Source organism: Sphaeramia orbicularis, chromosome 15 (assembly GCF_902148855.1).
Source record: "Sphaeramia orbicularis chromosome 15, fSphaOr1.1, whole genome shotgun sequence".
Lineage (NCBI taxonomy): Eukaryota > Metazoa > Chordata > Actinopteri > Kurtiformes > Apogonidae > Sphaeramia > Sphaeramia orbicularis.
Window position 1 is genome coordinate 54,281,909 of NC_043971.1, and position 19,793 is coordinate 54,301,701.

Sequence of the window (19,793 nt, forward strand, 5' to 3'; positions counted from 1 at the left end):
TTTTACACTTTTTTCTATTTCATCAACTTGAGCCATAAATTAAAAATACCAAATACTCAATAACTGTCACATTTTTAACCCTTCAAATGCCATGTTTGTAATGTAAACAAACCATTTGTTTGGATGGAAAAAACAAAAAAATAATAATTTTTTTTTTTCAGTATGCTACCTAAAAAGTGGATCACATATCATTAGATTTTTCCATCCCGGCATACGTCAGTGATTAACTCCAACATTGGTTAATTTGCAATTTTTTTGGCGCTAGGTCAAATGTTCAAAAATACTAGCATCTGTCACCAAGTGTGCGTAAAATGCACACCTATAAATCAAACTATTAAATATTATATATTGATTGACTTTTCTGCTCTAATTTGATTTTATTTTTGTAAATCCAGCTCAGTCCTAATCCTACAGATCAAATGGAAGAAACAGTGCGTTTTATGCACACTTGGCAGACAGATGCTAGTCTGGTCATTTTCTTTTGTTTACAATGTGCACATTTGAGTTGGTGGACAGAATTTTAAAGATCATGCAAACATGAACAACTTTTGAATTCTAACCTTATTTAAATTGTGAAAAACAATATGATGTTTTTTAACATGAAATGCAAAGTGTGCCTAAAAGGTGCACCTGGATACTGGAGGGTTAAATGCTCTAACATAAAAATAGAAAAATTTAGTCACCTGTGGAACGGACAGGACTGACAAAACACCATCCAATCATTTTGAGCGCCCACTCAAAATGATTGAACGGTGTTATGTCTATCAAACTCAACTGTCATTTGCCCCTCCCCCCTCTGTTCGTACCCCTCTTTGAGCATGAATCGTGCGTTCTCAGAGGTTTGAAGCGCTTGTACAGTAAACGCTGTCTTTAACAGATCAGATACAGGTCAAATAGTGGCAAAAAATCAGATTTGGGCCACATTTGGCTGCAGTCTGAACGTAGCCTTTGGCTTCAAAAATGGAGGTTTGTCACGGCTGGCTAACTCATTTTTAAGGCTCTTGTTTAGTCCATGGAAAAAGGCACCCTATAGTGCTGACTGATTCCATCCACTCTTGGCTGCTGTACGGAATTCCAGTGCGTATTCCACCACTGATGAAGCGCCTTGTCAGAGGGAGAACAGCCGCTGAGCAGCCTCCTTGCTCTGAAGAGGATGGCCAAAAACTGTCTTCACTTCAGCACTGAACTACAGGTAATCATAACAAATGGGGGAGTCACTGTTCCAAACCATGGTCGCCCACTCCGAGGCCCTCCTAGAGAGAAGACCCAGAATGAAGGCGAGGCAGGACCGGTCAGTGGAGTAGGTGGAGGGTTGTAATTCAAAAACTAGGCTATATTTGAGCAAAAACTCCCCACAGGCACCTAATTCACCAGAACAGGGCTGGGAGGTGGGGATGGAAGGCTCCCTAGGCTGGGGAGTGTGACTTGGAATATTTCCTGCAGTAGTGGAGGACTGGACTGGCACAGGGGTGGAGGGTAGTGCAGTGGACATGACTGAAGACTGGTGAACCTGTGGTTGGGTTGTGACTTGAGACATGTGGGAGCCCAGCTGGGTGACCTGAGCAGTAAGAGCTTAAAGTGCCACCATGGTTCCTTCTAAGTCTTGTTCATGTTTCCCTACTGCTCTTCCCTGGGCTCCTAGAACCTGAGCAATACCGTCCAGGTGTGCTGGGTCCATTTTGGCCAGAATGTTCTGTGGCGTACAGTTTGAATTTTCAACCCAAACTGCAAAAACTCGGCACCAAAGCTGGTTGAGAAACAAGAAAAAAAACTTTATTTAGATTTGAGGGAAAAGGGGAGGTGGACAGGAACAGGAAGCACTCAGCTGGAGTGTGGTGTGCTTCAGTGTAGCTTGGGTTGATCTGATGTAGCAGATACATGGAGTAGCATAGTGTAGCTTGGCCTGACCTGGTGTAGTGGGTTCGTGTTGTAGCTTGGTCCAACCTGGCGTAGTTCATAGCATGACAAGGCAGGACTAGGCCTTTTGCTGGGGGTGTGGTGCGCAGTGCAGAGTAGCCTGCTGCGGGGTGGCTTGGCTTGTCCTTACATAGTGGGTTTGTAGCGTAGCATAGTTTAGCCTGACCTGACGTAGAGGACTTGTACCGTAGTGTAATGTAGCTTGGCTTGGCTTGGAGAGGGACTTCCTCGCTTGCAGGCATGGACCTGGAGTGCACACAGTGTGAGCAGAAACCCTGGTGAGGCGAGGAAGGAAGAATGTGGGTTAGACAATGTGTACTTTGATCAAAGACGTGGAATAGGCCGATCCTCTACCGCTGAGTAGACGGGACAGTCCGTTGGTCAGCTTAGTGAAGGCAGGCCTTTAAAGCTCCTCAGACTGCCGATCACTTTCAGCTGCAGCCAGGGGGCAACGCCTGCAGAGAGGACAAGGAGATAATGTCTCTTGCTGCCAAAAGATGGGAACAAAGGGTGGTTACAGCGGAAAAGGAGAAAGGAAAGACCATAACTGGAATCAGACCATAACACCTCTGCTTCTTCCATCCTCATGTTTAATGTTGTCCCTGTCACCAGCTCCTAACAACACAGTGCAGTTCAGTTTAGTTTACAACTGTTCAGTAGTTTGTCTTAAATTGCATTTTATGGAAATACAACTATTAACACCAAATGTGATCGAATCGATAGCTGCAACTCTATATAAATGGTCGTGACAAATCAGGAAAGGACATGTAGTGAATAATAAAGATTAAAAGGTCAAATGTTAACTCACTTTATTTCCATGGGGATATTCAGTCTACACACACAGAGCGCCTAGCATTAGCATATATTAGCATCAGTGAGCTGACGTTGAAGGGACTCGGGAATCAACTGTGGGACACCTACAGGAGAATGAAGGTATATGCACCTGTTTTTAATGACGGGACAAGCCCAAGGATCTGGAAGAAACCCATGCAATGTGGAATGAACAGGTAAACTCCACACAGAAAGGCTCTGGTCTGACTATGACAACGGATGAGATCCAGTCCGGCAGTGGATATGGGTGTGTGCACATCAAGGACAAGGCCATTTTATTTGTACCCAGGGGTAGATTTGTTTTACAGACGAAGTGATTGCTTTTGGAATTACAGCAAGACGTACACTGAACCTGTTCGGCAGCTACTTGATTGAGCGTCCAGACAGGACAAAAAGTGCTCAGAGTTCCACCATTCACCAGTACAGCAGCATGGAAAAGGAAAAGAATTAAAGAAATAAATAAGATCTAATAAATAAAAACAAGATGCAATAAAACACAAAAAATACCCAGAGAAGATGGAAACAGTCTGGGATAAAAACCAGGATAAGAACATAAAGTTAAAAAATTTGAAGTCACAATAATAATAATAAATAGAGCAAAGAAATGGGTTAAATAACTAAAATAAGTAAATAAAGTGCAATGTCACTATTTCTTATGGAGCTCAGTGATGGCGTCAGGAACAAAGCTGTTTTTATAAACGCTGTGTCCTGCACCTGGGACTAAGAACCTAAAATACACACACACACACACACACACACACACACCTATGTAGTGTTAAATGCGTAACATATGGACAGGAAACAAGATGTGATTTTCTAACCTGAGGTTCTTTAACAGTGCTTTGCCTGTAACTTAAGTAACAGCTGCAGTATAAACTGGTATTAATTGTGATGTAGTCTCAAGTGTTCCTACATTAGTGCGCCCTGCTCCACTGATAACGTTGAAACAGCAAGTGAACCCCAAGCACACATTTGCAGAATATGTTGGCGCAGCAGAGCTTCATTTGAGTCCTGCAGCGGTGCTTCTGCTGTGACCATCATACATTATGTGTGACAAATTATTGGTGACACACACATACACGCACAGTCCTGGGTAAGTGAAGTGGAAGACTCCCACAGTGAAGTGTCTGATGGTTTTAATGGGACTGCGAGGAATGTGGGCTGGTTCTAAATTAGTTTGTTGTTGTTTTAGTGCAGAGGGCCGAGTCTGAGCTGTGACACGAAGGCCACAGGTTCCATTCCATCACCAGGTTAATCCTCCTCATTTACAGAAGTTTATATTTTACAATGCCAAGAGTAATCTCACTCTTGAATGACATCCTTCAAAAACTTGAACTGTGAACCAAAATATATGCTAGTTTGATATCAAAAGACCTGAACACTGAAGCAGAAAAGGCCTAAAACCAAACCATAACAAAAGAGGTTTTACCCCACATGCTGAAAAATGTCGCTCTAAAGCCATTTATTTGATCAAAACACTACATCCTAGCCAAGCTCAGCTGAAGATGGGTAGAAGCTAAAGATAAGGATGTTGATAACACTGAAAACACAATATACAGCTTAAATCAGACTTCAAAATTTACTTTGAAAGGAATGTAGGAGCCATGGCAACTCCTTACAGTTTTTCTCAGTTGCTAAAATACTAAACCCCATTCTCTGAACCAAATTCTCAGTGGCCTAAATCAAGGTTATTATCGTCAACGAAAACTAATGAAATGACGAAAACTAGAATTGAAAAAACATTTTCGTAAACTGAAATAAATAAAAACTATAATTAAAAAAAAAAAAAAAAAACTAACTGAAACTGTAATAAAAGGTAAAAATAAAAAATATATGTAAAATTCCCTTCATTTTTGTTTTTGTCAGCGTCAGATTGATATGAAATCGATTTATGTCACTCAAGTAATTTTAGCGGCTGCCACCATACGGCACTTCACCATCCATCACTTCTCATCACTTGTGGTTTCCAGTCGTCTTCTGGTCCCCACTCTACCTGGAAACATGGAGACTAAAGTTGGGAGAAAGCAGCAGAGTCCTGTCTGGGATTTATTTGAATACGACGGCGAGGAAGATAAAAGACATGAGAAAACTAAAACTAAATTAAAACTAAGCATTAAAAAAAAATCAAAACTAATAAAAAATAGCAAACCTACTCTAAAAACTAATGAAAACTAACTGAATTAGAGGGGGAAAAAAGTCCAAACTAAATAAAACTAAACTAGAATGAAAAGTCCAAAACTATTAGAACCTTGGCCTAAATGCAGTTTTTGAATCAAACACTCAAACATTGGTTAAACCTTAATCCCTGTTCAGGTACTTAGATACAATTTACAAAACTCATCCACTCTTTTTCGTTAAACCTTGAACACATTCTCAGTCACTAAACACATTTCACACTGTGATACACCTGTGTTGCAAAATTGTAAACACTGGCAGAAAAATGTGAACACAACTCAAACGCAGCTGTCATCTTTACACACAACCAGTCAAAACTGAACACACTGTTTTCAAACCAACTGTACATGATATAAGTTAGTTCAGAGTGCACCAGACACCGACAACGGATGGAAACAACCTGAGAGGCAGAGGATTCTGTCTATGTTGTGTGGACATTTGTGTTTCACACGGACGCTTATTATGACACATGTGACACCAGGATCAACACAAACAACATGGAGCATAGTTCAGAAGAGATGAGGACAAAAGGCAGAAAATGTCTGCATAGATATGAGGACACAAACCTGGGTTATTGATAAAGGGTAAAGGAAATCACCTTCAGACTCCAGAACAGACAAACACACTTGGCTTTTAATTTAAAAGACTAAAAATGAAACAGTCACACTTTAAAGCAGAACACAAACCGACCCCTCAGAACTATTAAACCTGTTCATTCCTACCTGTGACTTTGTGATGGGAGAACTGGTTTATTAAAGGACCAGGCGGCTGTTTTAACATCTCAGTATTTACTGCTGATCAGTTTATTAGTTTACCGTTTACTGTTGTGTCCTTGGGCAACACACTTCACCCTCCTTGCCTCCAGTGCTGCTACTCACACTAGGTGTATGAAAGCGTATGAATGTTTGGTGGTGGGAGGGGCTGTAGGCACGAACTGGCAACCACGCTTCTGTCAGTCTGCCCCAGGACAGCTGTGGATGCAGAGCAGTGGCAATTTCTCTCAGACTGCAGTGGAAGCCCGGCTTCCCCTAAAATTCCGAAAATTAAATGGTTAAATCTGTTCGGTTGTGTTGACATTTCATTGACTCCAAATGTGTTAGAACACGTTCATCTCACAGATGAGTTCGTTCAGAATCAGCTTTATCACAAATCAGTGGACTGGCTGTTGTTCCCTTCTCCTCCATCCCCGTGTCTGTGTTTTCTCCTCCATCTCTGCTCAGTGCATGTGTCTGCAGACTGTGTCCGTCTGTGGGCTTCAATGGGACTGAGTGGAACTGTTTTTTTTCATTGCCTCTAAACTGGACGATATTTGGATAAATGCCACCATGTTGTCCCGCCCCCGGACGCCGGGCATCTCTGGGGGTGAATGGAGCTGTGGGCGGAGCTCGGCCGGGCTGGACGCCAGAATCCCACGTGCTGATTGGAGGATCGGTCGAAAGGCTGAATCCCGTTTGATTGACAGCTGTGTTCAGATCTGCTCCTTCACTGACACAGTTCAGTTTAATACCGTCACACATTCTGCTGTGAAAGAGAGAGAAACCACTACGAAATGACTCGTTCATTTCTTGCACTGTAAATAAAACTCACTCATTGTACTTCCTTGTTTCAATTTAACATAATTTCAGCGTTTTCTTGTTTCAGTTCCATGATTTAATCATTTCTTGTTCGAGTTTAATATGGTTTTGTAGATAGTTAAATCAATCAAACTGTCAGCTAGGTCGGAGTGAAAGGAGCGTCTGTAGTTTAAAAAGGCTGAAGTCTGACACCCACAATGCACTGGGCCAAGGCCGTCTGAGCAGAGAGGACACTGGTCCAGTCCCTGGAAAAGACGCCTACTGTGTACGATAAGGACACTGAGCATTTTCTTAAAAAGGAATGGAGGGCCGAATGTATGTTTAAATAACTTGACAATTTTTTTTTTTTTTTGATGTAAGCCGACATTGAGCTTCCCCTGTCTGAAAGACGAGCAGCCACCACTGATGCAGATGTAGTTTAACACCATCAGAGGGAGAATGTGAGAGTGAATGAATAATGGATCCACTGTGCACTTTGAGTGTGTGTTCATAGAAAAGTGCTATAGAAATCTGATCCATTATTATTATTATTAGTAGTAGTGGTATTAATCAAGTGGAATCAATAAAAAAAAAAAACTGATTACAATTTTCCTGAATTGAAGCTTCGTTTCCTTCAATTTGCTGCAGCTAAACATTGGATCCACTGACGCCAGGATCAACACAAACAACATGGAGCATAGCTCAGAAGAGACGAGGACAAAAGGCAGAAAAGGTCTACATGCTCACTTTATGTATATTTACTATTTTAATGTATATGCCACAAACATTACAAATATTTGTCTTTATTTGTTTCAATCAATCAATCAATGAAATTTTATTATTTTTATTATATAGCACCAAATCATAACAAAAGTTATCTCATGACATTTTACATATGGAGCCGGTCCAAACCAGACTCTAAACCAGTTTACAGAACCCAACACAATCCTCCAGCAGTAAACACTTGTGACTGGTGACAGTGGAAGAAAAAACTTCCTTTTAACAGCAGAAACCTGGAGCAGAGCCAGACTCCTGCAGGATATACAGCTATTACAACAGTTATTACAAATAACAGAAACCTGTGCTGTCTATGGAACTGTATAATAAACACCATCACAAGTAGTTTCAGTTGGATGTTAGTTCCATGTTCAGTTGTTAGTAAGTTGATCCAAATGTGTTGAAGACTGCAGTGCACATATTGTTTGTAAATGACATCTGATTTGTTTGATATTTATAGATATATCGATAGATATTTTAAAATATACTTTTACTTTTATACTTTTTGTGGTTACTTTTCAGCTGGTTCTGGAATAAAGGACAAGCTGTCTGTCATTTTCAGACCAAGGTTGTTATCGTTAACAAAAACTAACAAAATGATGGAAACTAGAATTGTACAAACATTTTTGTTAACTGAAATAAATAAAAACTATAATTAAAAGAAAAAATAATAACTAACTGAAACTGTATTGTGTGTTTACAAAACTAACTAAAATGTATAAAAATGATGGATAAAATTCCCTTCATTTTTGTCTTTGTCAATGTTGGATTGATATGAAATTGAGCTATTTCCCTCACACAATTTTCTCTGCTGGCACCATATGATATTTAAGGGTCCGTCACTTGTGGTTTCCAGTCGTCTTCTGGTCCCCACTCTACCTGGAAACATGGAGACTAAAGTTGGGAGAAAGCAGCAGAGTCCTGTCTGGGATTTGTTTGAATACGACCACAGAGAAGAAGAGAAAAGAGACCACTGAACTACAACTGAACTACAACTAAGCATTTAGAAAATAATGAAAACTAATAAAAACTAGCAAACCTGCTCTAAAAACTGATTTAAACTAACTGAATTAGAGAAAAAAAGAGTCAAAACTAAATAAAACTAAACTAGAATGAAAAATCCAAAACTATTATAACCTTGTTTCAGACATGTATGTTTTCCCATTTTTTCGCCTATTCAAGTGATCATTTAATCGAATCGAACTGAAGAAGAAAATAATGGGTAGCTTCAGCTCTGTAAGTTAGACCATAGATACTCCAGAAACTGATGTTTCATAAAGAAAAGTTCAAAAAGATGTGGGTTAAAGATGAGATCTAAAAATTTTTTCTATTGATTGACACAGTCTGTTCTTGGAATATTAAAAGCAATTTAACACAAGTCCAACTTAAACATGATCTTTCTCTGTTACAGTTCATTTTCCCACCTGGTATTTCTGTCCTGCAGAACTGACAGACATTTCCCCTTTAAGAGATGCAGGAAGTAAACAGGAGAAGGGGGGCGGGGCTTCCTGGTTCAGGGTGGTGCTATTTGAGGAAACAGGTGTGTGCACTGACAACAATGATGTCATTCTGTGTGTGAGTCACCTGGGAGACGCCGGCTGCGGAGCGGAGCGTGGACGCATGCAGAGATAAGAAGGCATCCCATGAGTCCTGCTGCAGACGGAGGGGGAGCAGAGGAGCAGATGGACAAGGAGGAGGAGGAGGAGGAGGAGGACACATGAACTGGGCCGTCTGTCAAGGTGAGGGGGGGGGGGGACACAGGAAATGAATGAGAGACAGAGACTGGACATGGAAATGGTCATGTCACCAAAGCCCCTTCAGAAACCTGGCCGTCCCACCTCCTGTCCAAGCCCAGCCCCGGTCTGCAGGTGGTGTGGTGATGGGCAGCAGAGTGGATGGCATACCTGTTGATCCAATCTGCTGTTTACACTGTGTGCTCAGAAATATGTGGACACAAGACAGCACGTCTGGGTTTATTCATCACAGACAGTGTTGAGCTGTTATGAACAACAAATCATTACAACTGTCATTCCACTCTGGTTTGGCTCCATCTTCAGAGTAGTTCCACAGGATTCTGACACGAGACTGTACCTGTAGTGTGGACAAAGACTACGTCCACACTAATGTGTTATTCTTACTCAAGTTTTCTCTACTCATCTTAGGATTCCTAAAACTGAGACTATTGGAAACAATAACGCAGATGCCTGACTGGCTCTTCTCCAGACCAGTGTGTCCTTCCCTGCTTCAACACCCTTTCATGTGAGAAAACAACTCGACCACCAGCTGTTAATGTGGATATGGATTTACAGGTTCTGTCCTCGCTGTCTCCACTTTTTAATCAAATGTAGAGCTGTAGCTATTGATTATTTTTGTAGCTGATTCATCAATTGATTATTTTTGTCAATTCAATTAAATGATTATTGAATAGTAGAGGAAAAAAATAGTAAAGGACAGAAACAGACATGTCTGAAAATGACAAACAACTTGTCCTTTATTCCAGAACCAGCTGAAACAACAACCACAAAAAGTATAAAAGTAAAAGGATATAAAAAAAAAAATCTGTATAGAAATAACAACACAACAACAGTAAAGGATTGTATATAAAATATCTATAGATATAAACAACAAATAAGTCAAATGACATCTACAAACAGTCTGTGCACTGCATCTTCAACCCAGTTGGACCAGGCTTACTAAGAACTTAACATGAAACTAACATACAACTGAAAAAATAAAGCCAAGTACTGGAAATGTTTGTGGCATATATATAAAAATATTAAATATACATAACATGAGCTGATAGACATTTTCTATGTTTTTTTTCCTTGTTTGTCCTGAGCTATGCTTCATACAACTCTGTGTTGTTCCTGGCGTCATGTACATCACAATAAGCGTCAAAAGACAACAGTAGAACCAATGTTTAGCAGCAGCAAAATTAAGGACAGGAGGCTTCAGTTCAGGAAAACTGTAAGTGAATAATCTTTTAATCAGTTCAAGTCGATTAATCATTTCAGCTCTACATCATATTCTATCATATTGTATATTGTATTGCACTGAAATGTATATCACTATTTCATATCCAGATATGAGCTTTTTAGCGGCTTTGCCTAATCCTGATTTGCATTTCCTTTATAAAGCATATGCATGCGGTGACATTGTTGATTATTAGTAAAATAGTGTAGGAAGCATCAGTCAGCAGGTTTGTGTCTGTATGAAAGACAAACAGCACAGAGCAAACAGGTGACGAACACATACCGGCTCTATTAAATGCCTCACACCTGCCCCAAGCACTGTGTGTGTGTGTGTGTGTGTGTGTGTGTGTGTGTGTGTGTGTGTGTGCGTGTGTGTGTGTGTAGTACCATCATATGATCAGGAGAGTAAACACAGCAGATGTAATGCAGGAAAACAGTGAGGGTGATGTCATACAGGAAGTGAAGTGAAGCGCACACAGACTGTAACTGTACTGTAAGCGCGGTTTCATGTGACATTTTTGGCGTTCAGTCTGTTTGCTGTGATCTATTCACCTGAGAAAGACACGTTACCTGCTTTTGTTTCATATTTCAAAGTCAGAGGCAGAGTGTTTAATCCTCTTAGCCTCCTCTGACTCAAACACCAGGGCATTTTCTATTTGCTGTTTTCTGCTTAAAACCCAAGGTCTGTGACATCACCACTGTTTTGGACCGATCCTGGAACAATATGTAACCTCCACAGTTACGGTGGACTTTAACATACTAAGAGATTCATGAGCTTTGAATGATTCAGAAGGAGGAGATAATGTGTTACAACACATTTACATTGTATGCAAATTTGCACACATTTTTAAAAACCCTGTGTTTAACCAGATCTGTTAAGTTTTGTAGGACAAAACAAAAATGTTTTGCAATTAGTGTTTTTTTAATGTCACATAGATCTTAACATTACACAGGCTTAAATAGATCCATCATGGTTAACAGAATCACAGTCACAGTGCCAACCTGTGCAGTGATAGGATATAACTGTGCAGGGTTTTAATGGAAGAGTTAATAGAAGGACTTGGTGTTTCAGTCCCAGATGATTCAACTCTGCCTTGGATTGGACTGGGATCTTCTGTGTAGGGCCTTGTTTCTGCCCAACTCAGAGATGTTACCACCTATGCAGCACATCATTAGTTGTGTACCTCAGCTTCACTGGGTGTTTCAGCCATTTATCACGAGGCACCCTCTGCTGAAGCAGGCCCACCACAGGCTGATCAGACCTGGGTGTGTGTGTGCTACGCAGGGACTGAGTCATCATTTTATCCCCCATTCTGTCTCTTTTCTTCTCAGCCACAGCAAGTGACTGTTTTTTCAGCTGCTGTGACGAGTTCTCGGACAGTCTTCCTCTGTACCTGCCCTCTGATGCCCACTTCTTTCAGGAATCTTGCTCTGGAGTGGGTGACGAAACCTCTGCAGCCCACTTCCACAGGCTGCCCCATCACCGACCATCCCCTCTCTTCTGCCTCAGCACAAGATGGGAATAATGCAACTGTTCAGTTCATATGCTTCATATGTTTAGTGTTTTCCCAGGGGCCTGTGAGCTCAACGATGAATGCTCGACGGCAGGAGTTGAACCACAGCATCAGGTCTGGGCGCAAGATTGTTGCAGCGATGTTGGATGGAAAAAACAGGCTCTTGTCTAAATCATCACACATTTCCCAGTCCCCGGCTGCGTTCAGTGGGCTTCAGACTGTAGTAAGGGTCTGGGCTGCGGTTTTTCTCCCTCTCAAATGAAGGCTATTGGCTTTTGTTGAGCTGGTTGGCTGTTTGGTGAGATGGCATTTATTAATGTTCTATTTTGATCTATGGCTGAAGCTAGGCGTCGCAGCACTTGAATGTGGCACCAGGTGTATCTGCCTTGATTCAAGGAGGTCTTGCAGCCTACAAAGATGTGTTTGAGAGTGGCTGGGGATGAGCACAAGGAGCATTCTGAGGTTTTTCCAAGTCAGAGATTCAATTTGGCTGGAGAGGGCAGCATGTCATAAGTGGCTCTGACGATAAAATGTAGCCTGTTCCATTCCATGTTCCACAGCTCACTCCAGGGGATTGTCTTTTTAGTAATGCTGTCCCATCTCATCCTCTCTCCTTGCTGGGCTTGGCCAACTGCTCTGGCATACCTGACCACTTCCCCTTGTTGCCAAACATCCTCCACCACCATATGACAGCACTCTGCTGGAGAGGCCGGTTCCCATGTAGGAGCTGTCCCCCCTACCCCAAAACCACCTCGGCCATGTTGGACTTTCCCCACTATGTCCTGATGTAAAAGGGCAGCCTTGGCCTCTGCTACTGCCACCTTTGAGAGCCACTTCTTCCCAGTTCTCAAGGTGGGAGCAGCACCTTGTACCAAAGGGTCTCTGGACTCTGTTAGGTAACCTCCAGTTGTGCCTTTGCACACTTGTATTCCTCTGTCAAACTTGAGATTGGCCAGGACAGAGCTCCATGGACATACATCCCTACACTGCTCATGCATCTTAGCAGCCCAAGCCATCTCCTTATTTGCACATTCACCAGTCTCTCCAGTCAGCTGATATGGAATGTCCTGACTTCATAGATTGTAATTGGCCACATTAGGCGGGGCAGCAGACCAAAGTGATAGCACCACAGCTTCAGTTTCCCTGGGAGGGCAGTGTCGTTAATTTGTTTGCGTCCATTGATTGTCACCACTCACTAGTGTTTGCTCCTGGAGGATTCTGTTGGGTTTCTGTAAATTGGCTTAGTCTGGTTTTGACCAACTCTATGGGTAAAGTGTCATGAGATAACTTTTGTTATGATTTGGCGCTATATAAATACAATTTAATTGATTGATTGATTGATTGATTGTGTCCTGCCTGAGTTGCTTTATTTGTTCAGCACCGTTGAGGTTGGTGTTGGCCGCTGAGACCTCTGATGGGTTTCTCAAGGATGGTAGGTATTGGCTCCTCATTGATGTTGAATCTCTCATTGGTGAGCTTACCTTTAACGATGGAGATACTGCAGGACTTACAGGGTTGGTTCCATTTTCATGCCCGCCCAATGGATGTTACTACGGAGTTTTTTGTAACAGGCCTTTGGTGCATGGCTTCGTGGTCGTTGCCGTTGTCACATCGTCCATATATGTCCTGATAGCGGGCAGACGCAGACCACACTCTACTCTCTCTCCTCCAACCACCCACGCTGATGCCCATATGATCAACTCTATCGCCAATGTGAAAGCAAGAGGAGTAATTGTGCAACCTGCTGTGCGTGAAAGAAGGAGAGAGTTCAACTGTTTATTATGTTGAATTTGAAGTTTGAGTTGGAGAAGACGATAAGACTTGTTCCAGTTCAAATGGCATGTACAGTTATGGTATAATCCACAGCTGATGTACATAGGCTGAATTTGTTGTATTTTGGGGGCTTTTTACCTCCGCCAGGAGGTATTTTGATCACTTCGCTTTGTGTGTTTGCGTGTGTGTGTGTTTGCGTGTTTGTTTGTTTGTTTGTTTGTTTGTTTGTTTGTTAGCAGGATAACTCAAAAAGTTATGGATGGATTTTCATTAAATTTTCAGGAAATGTTGGTACTGGCACAAGGAAGAAATGATTAAATTTTGGTGGTGATCGGGGGGGCAGATCTGTCTTGGCGGAGGTCTGCGCACTCTGAGTGCTTTTCTTGTTGTTGCATGCTGTCCAGTCTAAGAGGTGGTGAAGATGGATGCATCAAAAGGTCGTGGCTCACCACGTTTAAATTTAAGTGAATTTAACTTTTTGACACATTTCTTGTTCCAGTTGTGGTTTGTGTTTGATCATCTTATTTCTGCTGCTTTTTCCCATTTGCACAGCACTATTCAAAAAACAGACTGGATTTGAATCAAGTTCCATCATGGTTCATGGTTAGCTGCAGTGTGAGTTCTTGGAAAACTTTCAACTGGTGTGAAATCCTCCGTCTATTGAGCTGACTGCATGGATTGCATCAAATGTAGATGCGGTAACATCAGCTTTGGAACTGAACACTCTATGAGGGTAAACTGGTTCAAACTGGACTGGACAGTGCATCCCCAGTAAATCCAGTAATGAGCAGGAAACTGCAGCAGGTCAGCAGAGCACCCCTCCCATTTTCGGCTTCAGACTCTTTGTATTCAAATCACAGCAGTTTTTTTGTTTGCAAGCTGAAGGAGGTGAGTCTTCGCTCTCACTTCACTGAGCGCTTTGTTCGTCGTCACAGAAAACAGGACACAGAAGCACAGTGAGCATCAGAGACAGTGTGAGAGGATGGACAAAGTGACATAGTCCGTTACGCAACTGCTACCAGCACACATATTTTGATTTATCAGAATAAACAACACTCGGATACAGAACAAAACCACAGCAAGTTCATATATTCTGAACTGAGAATGAAATTAAAAAAAAAAAAAAAAGTACACTATTTTAGTTTTTGAAAAGTGGGAAAAAAATTATAAAAGAATAAAAATTTCAAAATTAAAGTTGGATTGTTATAGAAAACCTGTGGTATTTTCCATGATACGGGGTGTAATCAGTGGATCCATGTGGAGTTTGTCTCCTCTTAATCAGACCTGTGCTTCCCTGAAAACTTGATTTATAACTTTTTCTAGGTATCTCTAAAATTTGGCGATTTTTGCATTTTTATTTTTCTCTAGCTTCATCAGCGTGTGTAATTAGACTCTTACTGCTATATGTGTTATTTGTACATTCATCATATTAATCAGGTAGTCACAGTTCAGCTCAGAAGTGACATTTTTTGACCTAGTACGAAAGACCTCTGCTCAGTGACATGATCATGGTTTGGTTAGGGCTTGGCATAAAACGACTGGGTTAGGGATAGAAAAAAGGTTTGGGGAAGGCCAAAATAAGGAAGACGACAGATAAAATGCAATAAGCCAAACTTTGGTGCTCTCCAATAACCACTAAGGTTTCTGCTGCTGAACAATGACTACATTTACATGCACACTAATATTCCACTTTATCTGTCACAGCTGAATGAATGTGGATCCTTAAACAGAACCAGACGGAGGCAGCACAGGGTTCAGATCTGACAGAGTTTATTCAATTGTTGGAGGTTATGGGCCTGACATTTTCCCCAAGACAATATTCCAAATAAGATGTTGGTCAGTTGGGCAATGAAAATAAGTATCCCCCTTAAATTCCTGTTTTCCACTGGTGGCAGATGTTCTACTGTGTGAAGTCAGCTTCACTCTTTTGCTCTTTCAAACATCTCCTGGAAAAAGGTCAACTTTTTGATATTTGCTCATATCTACAAAATTGTTGATCTCCTCTATTATAATGTTTAAGGTGGATGTGTTTTTTCTTCTTGCCAGGCAGATAAACCTTTCTTTGGAACATCCATCTCTACCAGAGAGGATATTAGTCTTCACTCCAGCTGAATTTGAACAGGGTCCATGCGTCACAACCTCCGGTACAACATGCAAATTACATACGTTTTCTAAATTCACTGTATATATGTCTAAAGAATCCTAATAACAGTGGAATAATATCAGCATATTTCACATGTCTGAATTGGAAAAAGCTTCAGGCAGAAAACTATCCAGAGTAACCATGTGGAATATGTGGTTTATGACACCTGTCAAAGCCAGATTAATAATGGAATATTATTGTGCTCCTCAATGTATTCAGTTTCCAACATCTATGGACTAACTTCCATCTGGTACCTTGTACATGGAAAACTGACCCTATGAAAACTAATGCCAAGGGCTCATGACTAAGCAGCAGAATGTGGTGACTTGGGTGTTAGAATAGACCTGATGTATCCATGATGATGATCCACTCAGATGAAGATCCTGAACTAGCATGCATGCTATGCTTGGATCACCATGGAAGATTTTCTATAGCTTGAAAAACAAAACAAACAAAAAAAAAAATCAAATACTGCAGCTTTAATTTACAAATACCAGTTGCTGCCTACATATGAACAGATTTTGACCTGTTCTCAACCTCCATCATCTATTGCAGGGCTGTCAAACTCATTTTGGTTCAGGGGCCATATTTAGCTCAATTTGATCTGCAGCGGGCCAGACCAGTAAAATAATGACTTAATAACCTATAAATAATGACAAGTCCAAGTTTTTCTTTTTGTTTTAGTGCAAAAAAACTCAATAAAATTATGAAAATATTTACATTTTACAAAAAAGATGTGAATAATCTGAAAAAACAGAAATTTCATAAGAAAAATTAGTGCAATTTTTACAATATTATGCCTCGACTTATTATTTATACATATACATTTACACACAGTGTTCCATAAACATTTGTTAACAGGTAGAATATTGTTAAGATTTTGGAGTTTGGAACTAAAATTTGAACAATTTCTCCAATATTCCATCTCTTATTATGAACACAACTCCAGATCCCAGTGGATCCATAATGCACCAAACATTTAGGAACAGGCAGAATATTGTTCAAATTACACATTTCAGGTTGTTCATCTGTGTTTTTATTTATGTATTTATTTGCATTTTATTTTGAAAGAATAGTTTTGTAAATGTAAATATTTTCACAGTGTAATGTTATTTTTTTCACTTCAATTTTTTCCACATAATTTTTCACACAGAAAAGTTGTCGTCATTATTTATAGGTTATTGTGATGTTCTTTTGACTGTAGATCACATTGGTCTGGATGTGGAACCTGAACCAAAAGGATTTGGACAGCCTGGACTGTTCAGGTTCAGTTTTACACTTTCATCCTGCAGGGCCGGAATGGAACCTTTGGCGGGGGGCCCAGATTTGGCCCCTCATGTTTGACACCTGTGATCTATTGTAAGAGCTCCTTCTGCTTCATAGCTCTATAGCGCCCCCTCAGGACAAACTCCACAGTGCTGGTTGTAGATGGAGGTGACCACCTCTGTGGTGAAAAACAGTTTCTGTTGACTTTAGCAGATAACATCTGTTTGGCTTTGGTGTGCAGCTTCACAGTGACACCACATCATCAGCTCTGCTGCAGCTTTAACAACAGGCGGGACCTTTTCCACAGCTGGAAACTCCTCCAAAATATCCTGTTCATATCAGAGCTGTTGGTATTAAACATAATCCTGTGCAGTCACTCAGTTTATTCAGTGCAGTTCTGATCCATGTTTTGGCTATTTGCTGAAGTTGTGCTGATGCAGACAGGTTTGGGTTTATGAACAAAACATTCCACCAAACGAAAACTCATGAGGGACTCAAGACAGGACAGCATGAAATATTTATGGCTCAGTGCTTATCTTGCAGAGATTTATTATTTTGACACAGTCATAGGTTACATCATGGGAATTCACAAATATGAGCAAACAGGAGAATCAGATTACAATGTCTGTCTACATTAGAACGTTTGATTCTGTTACATCTGACACAATGTTTTTTTTTTGTTTTTTTTTTGTGGACTTGACAGTTTCCTTAATTTTGTCTAGATAAAAGTAATGGAGTTAAATTGTGTGTAGCTTTTACTTTGTGGAGAGGAGAGGTGTTGATGTTGTTTTTGTGCCAGCTTTTCATTACCGTGGAGCGCTGGATTGTTAAAGATTAAGTTTTTTTTGTTTTTTTTTAATTGGACCCTAAGTTCTAATTTTCTCAATACTAAAACTATATTTAGTGACCCAGCAGGAGTAGATTTTAGAAAATTGCAGCTTACAGATGGTTGCCCTTTTCTTTCCATCACCTGTTAACGCATACAGTGGCGTAGTGATGTGGTACTGCAGGGGTTCCAGGTCAATGGGAAAGTAAACTGGGTCTAAGAGGGCCTGCAGGAAGAACCAGCTCAGCCCTAGCACTAGGACTGGAACCTTTTCAGTGGTTTGACTGGTTGGGTGGTTCGCCTTTATTTCGGTCTAGTTCTGTTCCAACCTTTGTAATGAAGTGACATTGTACTGCTTTGTCCACTTTTATATCCTGACTTAAACAGCATGGTAGGATCGCATTAGGGGAAGTATGTAAGATGTGTTGTTTGTAGTCCATCTTCAGAACATTGTAGCTTCACCACAGCTGACCTACTGTATGTAACATCAGCCAAGTGTCAGAGCAGTTGGATTCCTGCGGCGCTACAGTATCTTCTCCTTAGTCCTTATAAATTGTCCTTTCCAACTAGGTAAGAGGTATTTTTTGGACTTTTCAGATGCTCCCTTTTTTACTGAAAACCACATCGAGTAAAACTTTTAGATTAAATGTCACTAGTTTTGTAGAGTATTGCAGTGCCTACAGTGATGAAGCATTAAATAAAAGGGCTAAGACAAAGAAACACAGATCATCTGAATCTAGAGTGAACCATCATTTCCCACTTTCTGCATCAGCGTTGTCTGATACTCTGTGATGTCAAGAGAATCTCAGTGTGCCCCGCGAAGGTTTCACTCAACTTAGAGCGTCTTTTTTAAACACAACCTAATGCATTGTGTCTATTCCTGTATGCATTTGTATCTGTTTGAATCTTTGAATTGATTTTGGTTGTACCAGCACAGTGCAAAAAGTTTGCTTTGTGTTTGCTGCATCAGTTTCACATACAGCTGTCTATGTGCTCTCTGTGGCCTCATGCTTGTTTGTGCTGTCCCTGGGTGATTTAGAGAGATATTATTGTAAAACCATTACAAAAACAGCATTTTTATTTCCTTTTGTAAATGTGCACGCAATTGTAATGAATGATTTAGGAGAGAGGAATAACATTGTGGGAGAGACAAACAGTGAGTATGTTTACAACTACAAATGAACTATACTCTGTCAATTATTGGTTTTTTTTTTTAATGTCCCAGTTCCAACCAAGGGTGAGATCACCTTCATAAATACATCTTAGTAACATCCTGTGTAGACGATGGGAGAATCTGAGCGTCGTCAAGCCTCACAACACACTGTTAAATAATCCAACCTCATGTCTGCTGATGTGTTTGTATTAGCTGCCTTTCTCTGCCTCTTAAAATAACTTGCTGTGCTGTTATATGTCTGCCTTGGCTCCAAAACACATAATGCCTACTTAATGTGCAGGTTGTAAATCTGAGAGATGATGCACAGCTAAGTAAGAGAAATGTGTTTTGGGTGAAAAATGGGTGAAATGAATAATAAGAAAGTGCCAGCTATTCATCTAAATGTGAGTGCATTTAGCCCAGTTTGGTCCTATTTAATGGAAACCATTCCAGGGAGTTTCCAATCCGAGGAATGTTTGAGGGCTGAGCTGCGGTTCATATCTGTTCCCCACCCAAACACACTGCTCAGCTCTACGGGAGGCAAACACTTGGCTTATTTTATTACCAATTTATTTCCAACCACATTTGGACTGTTAGCTTTGTCTCACATTTTTCATGTTTGTTTACACTCTGATCTTTTTATGAAGCTTTCCTAAGCCACTAAATCTTGTGTTTTTATAGCAGTGTAAGATGTGGAAGAGCAGCTCTATACACAATATTGTATAGTACAACTTAGTATTTATAAGGCACATTGGTTTGTAAATTATTTTATATTATAAAATGTCATAACCTAGTAAATATTGGTGTAACAGAAACTTTTTTAATCCACGAAAGTCCTCCAAGTTTACAGACATATCATTTTTGCTGATTATGATCAAAGGTTAAAGTCCTTT

General features: G+C 40.6%; 2 protein-coding genes across 2 annotated transcripts in view; one reads left to right on the forward strand and one right to left on the reverse strand.

Annotated features, from left to right (window-relative positions):
• Positions 1-1,708: 1,708 nt before the first annotated feature.
• Positions 1,709-9,155, reverse strand: LOC115433913 (uncharacterized). The gene is made up of 3 exons (XM_030155468.1): positions 9,084-9,155; positions 8,838-8,984; positions 1,709-2,192 (listed from the first exon to the last, which is right to left on the reverse strand). The coding sequence occupies exons 1-3, from the start codon at positions 9,153-9,155 to the stop codon at positions 1,716-1,718; spliced, it is 696 nt and encodes a 231-aa protein (XP_030011328.1). The 3' UTR covers positions 1,709-1,715.
• The window catches only part of usp54a (ubiquitin specific peptidase 54a), a 77,267-nt gene continuing 66,291 nt past the window's right edge, over positions 8,818-19,793 (forward strand). The window contains exon 1 of the mRNA XM_030155512.1: positions 8,818-8,992. The gene's annotated coding sequence lies outside the window, so the exon portion shown is untranslated. The remainder of the gene's footprint in view (positions 8,993-19,793) is intronic.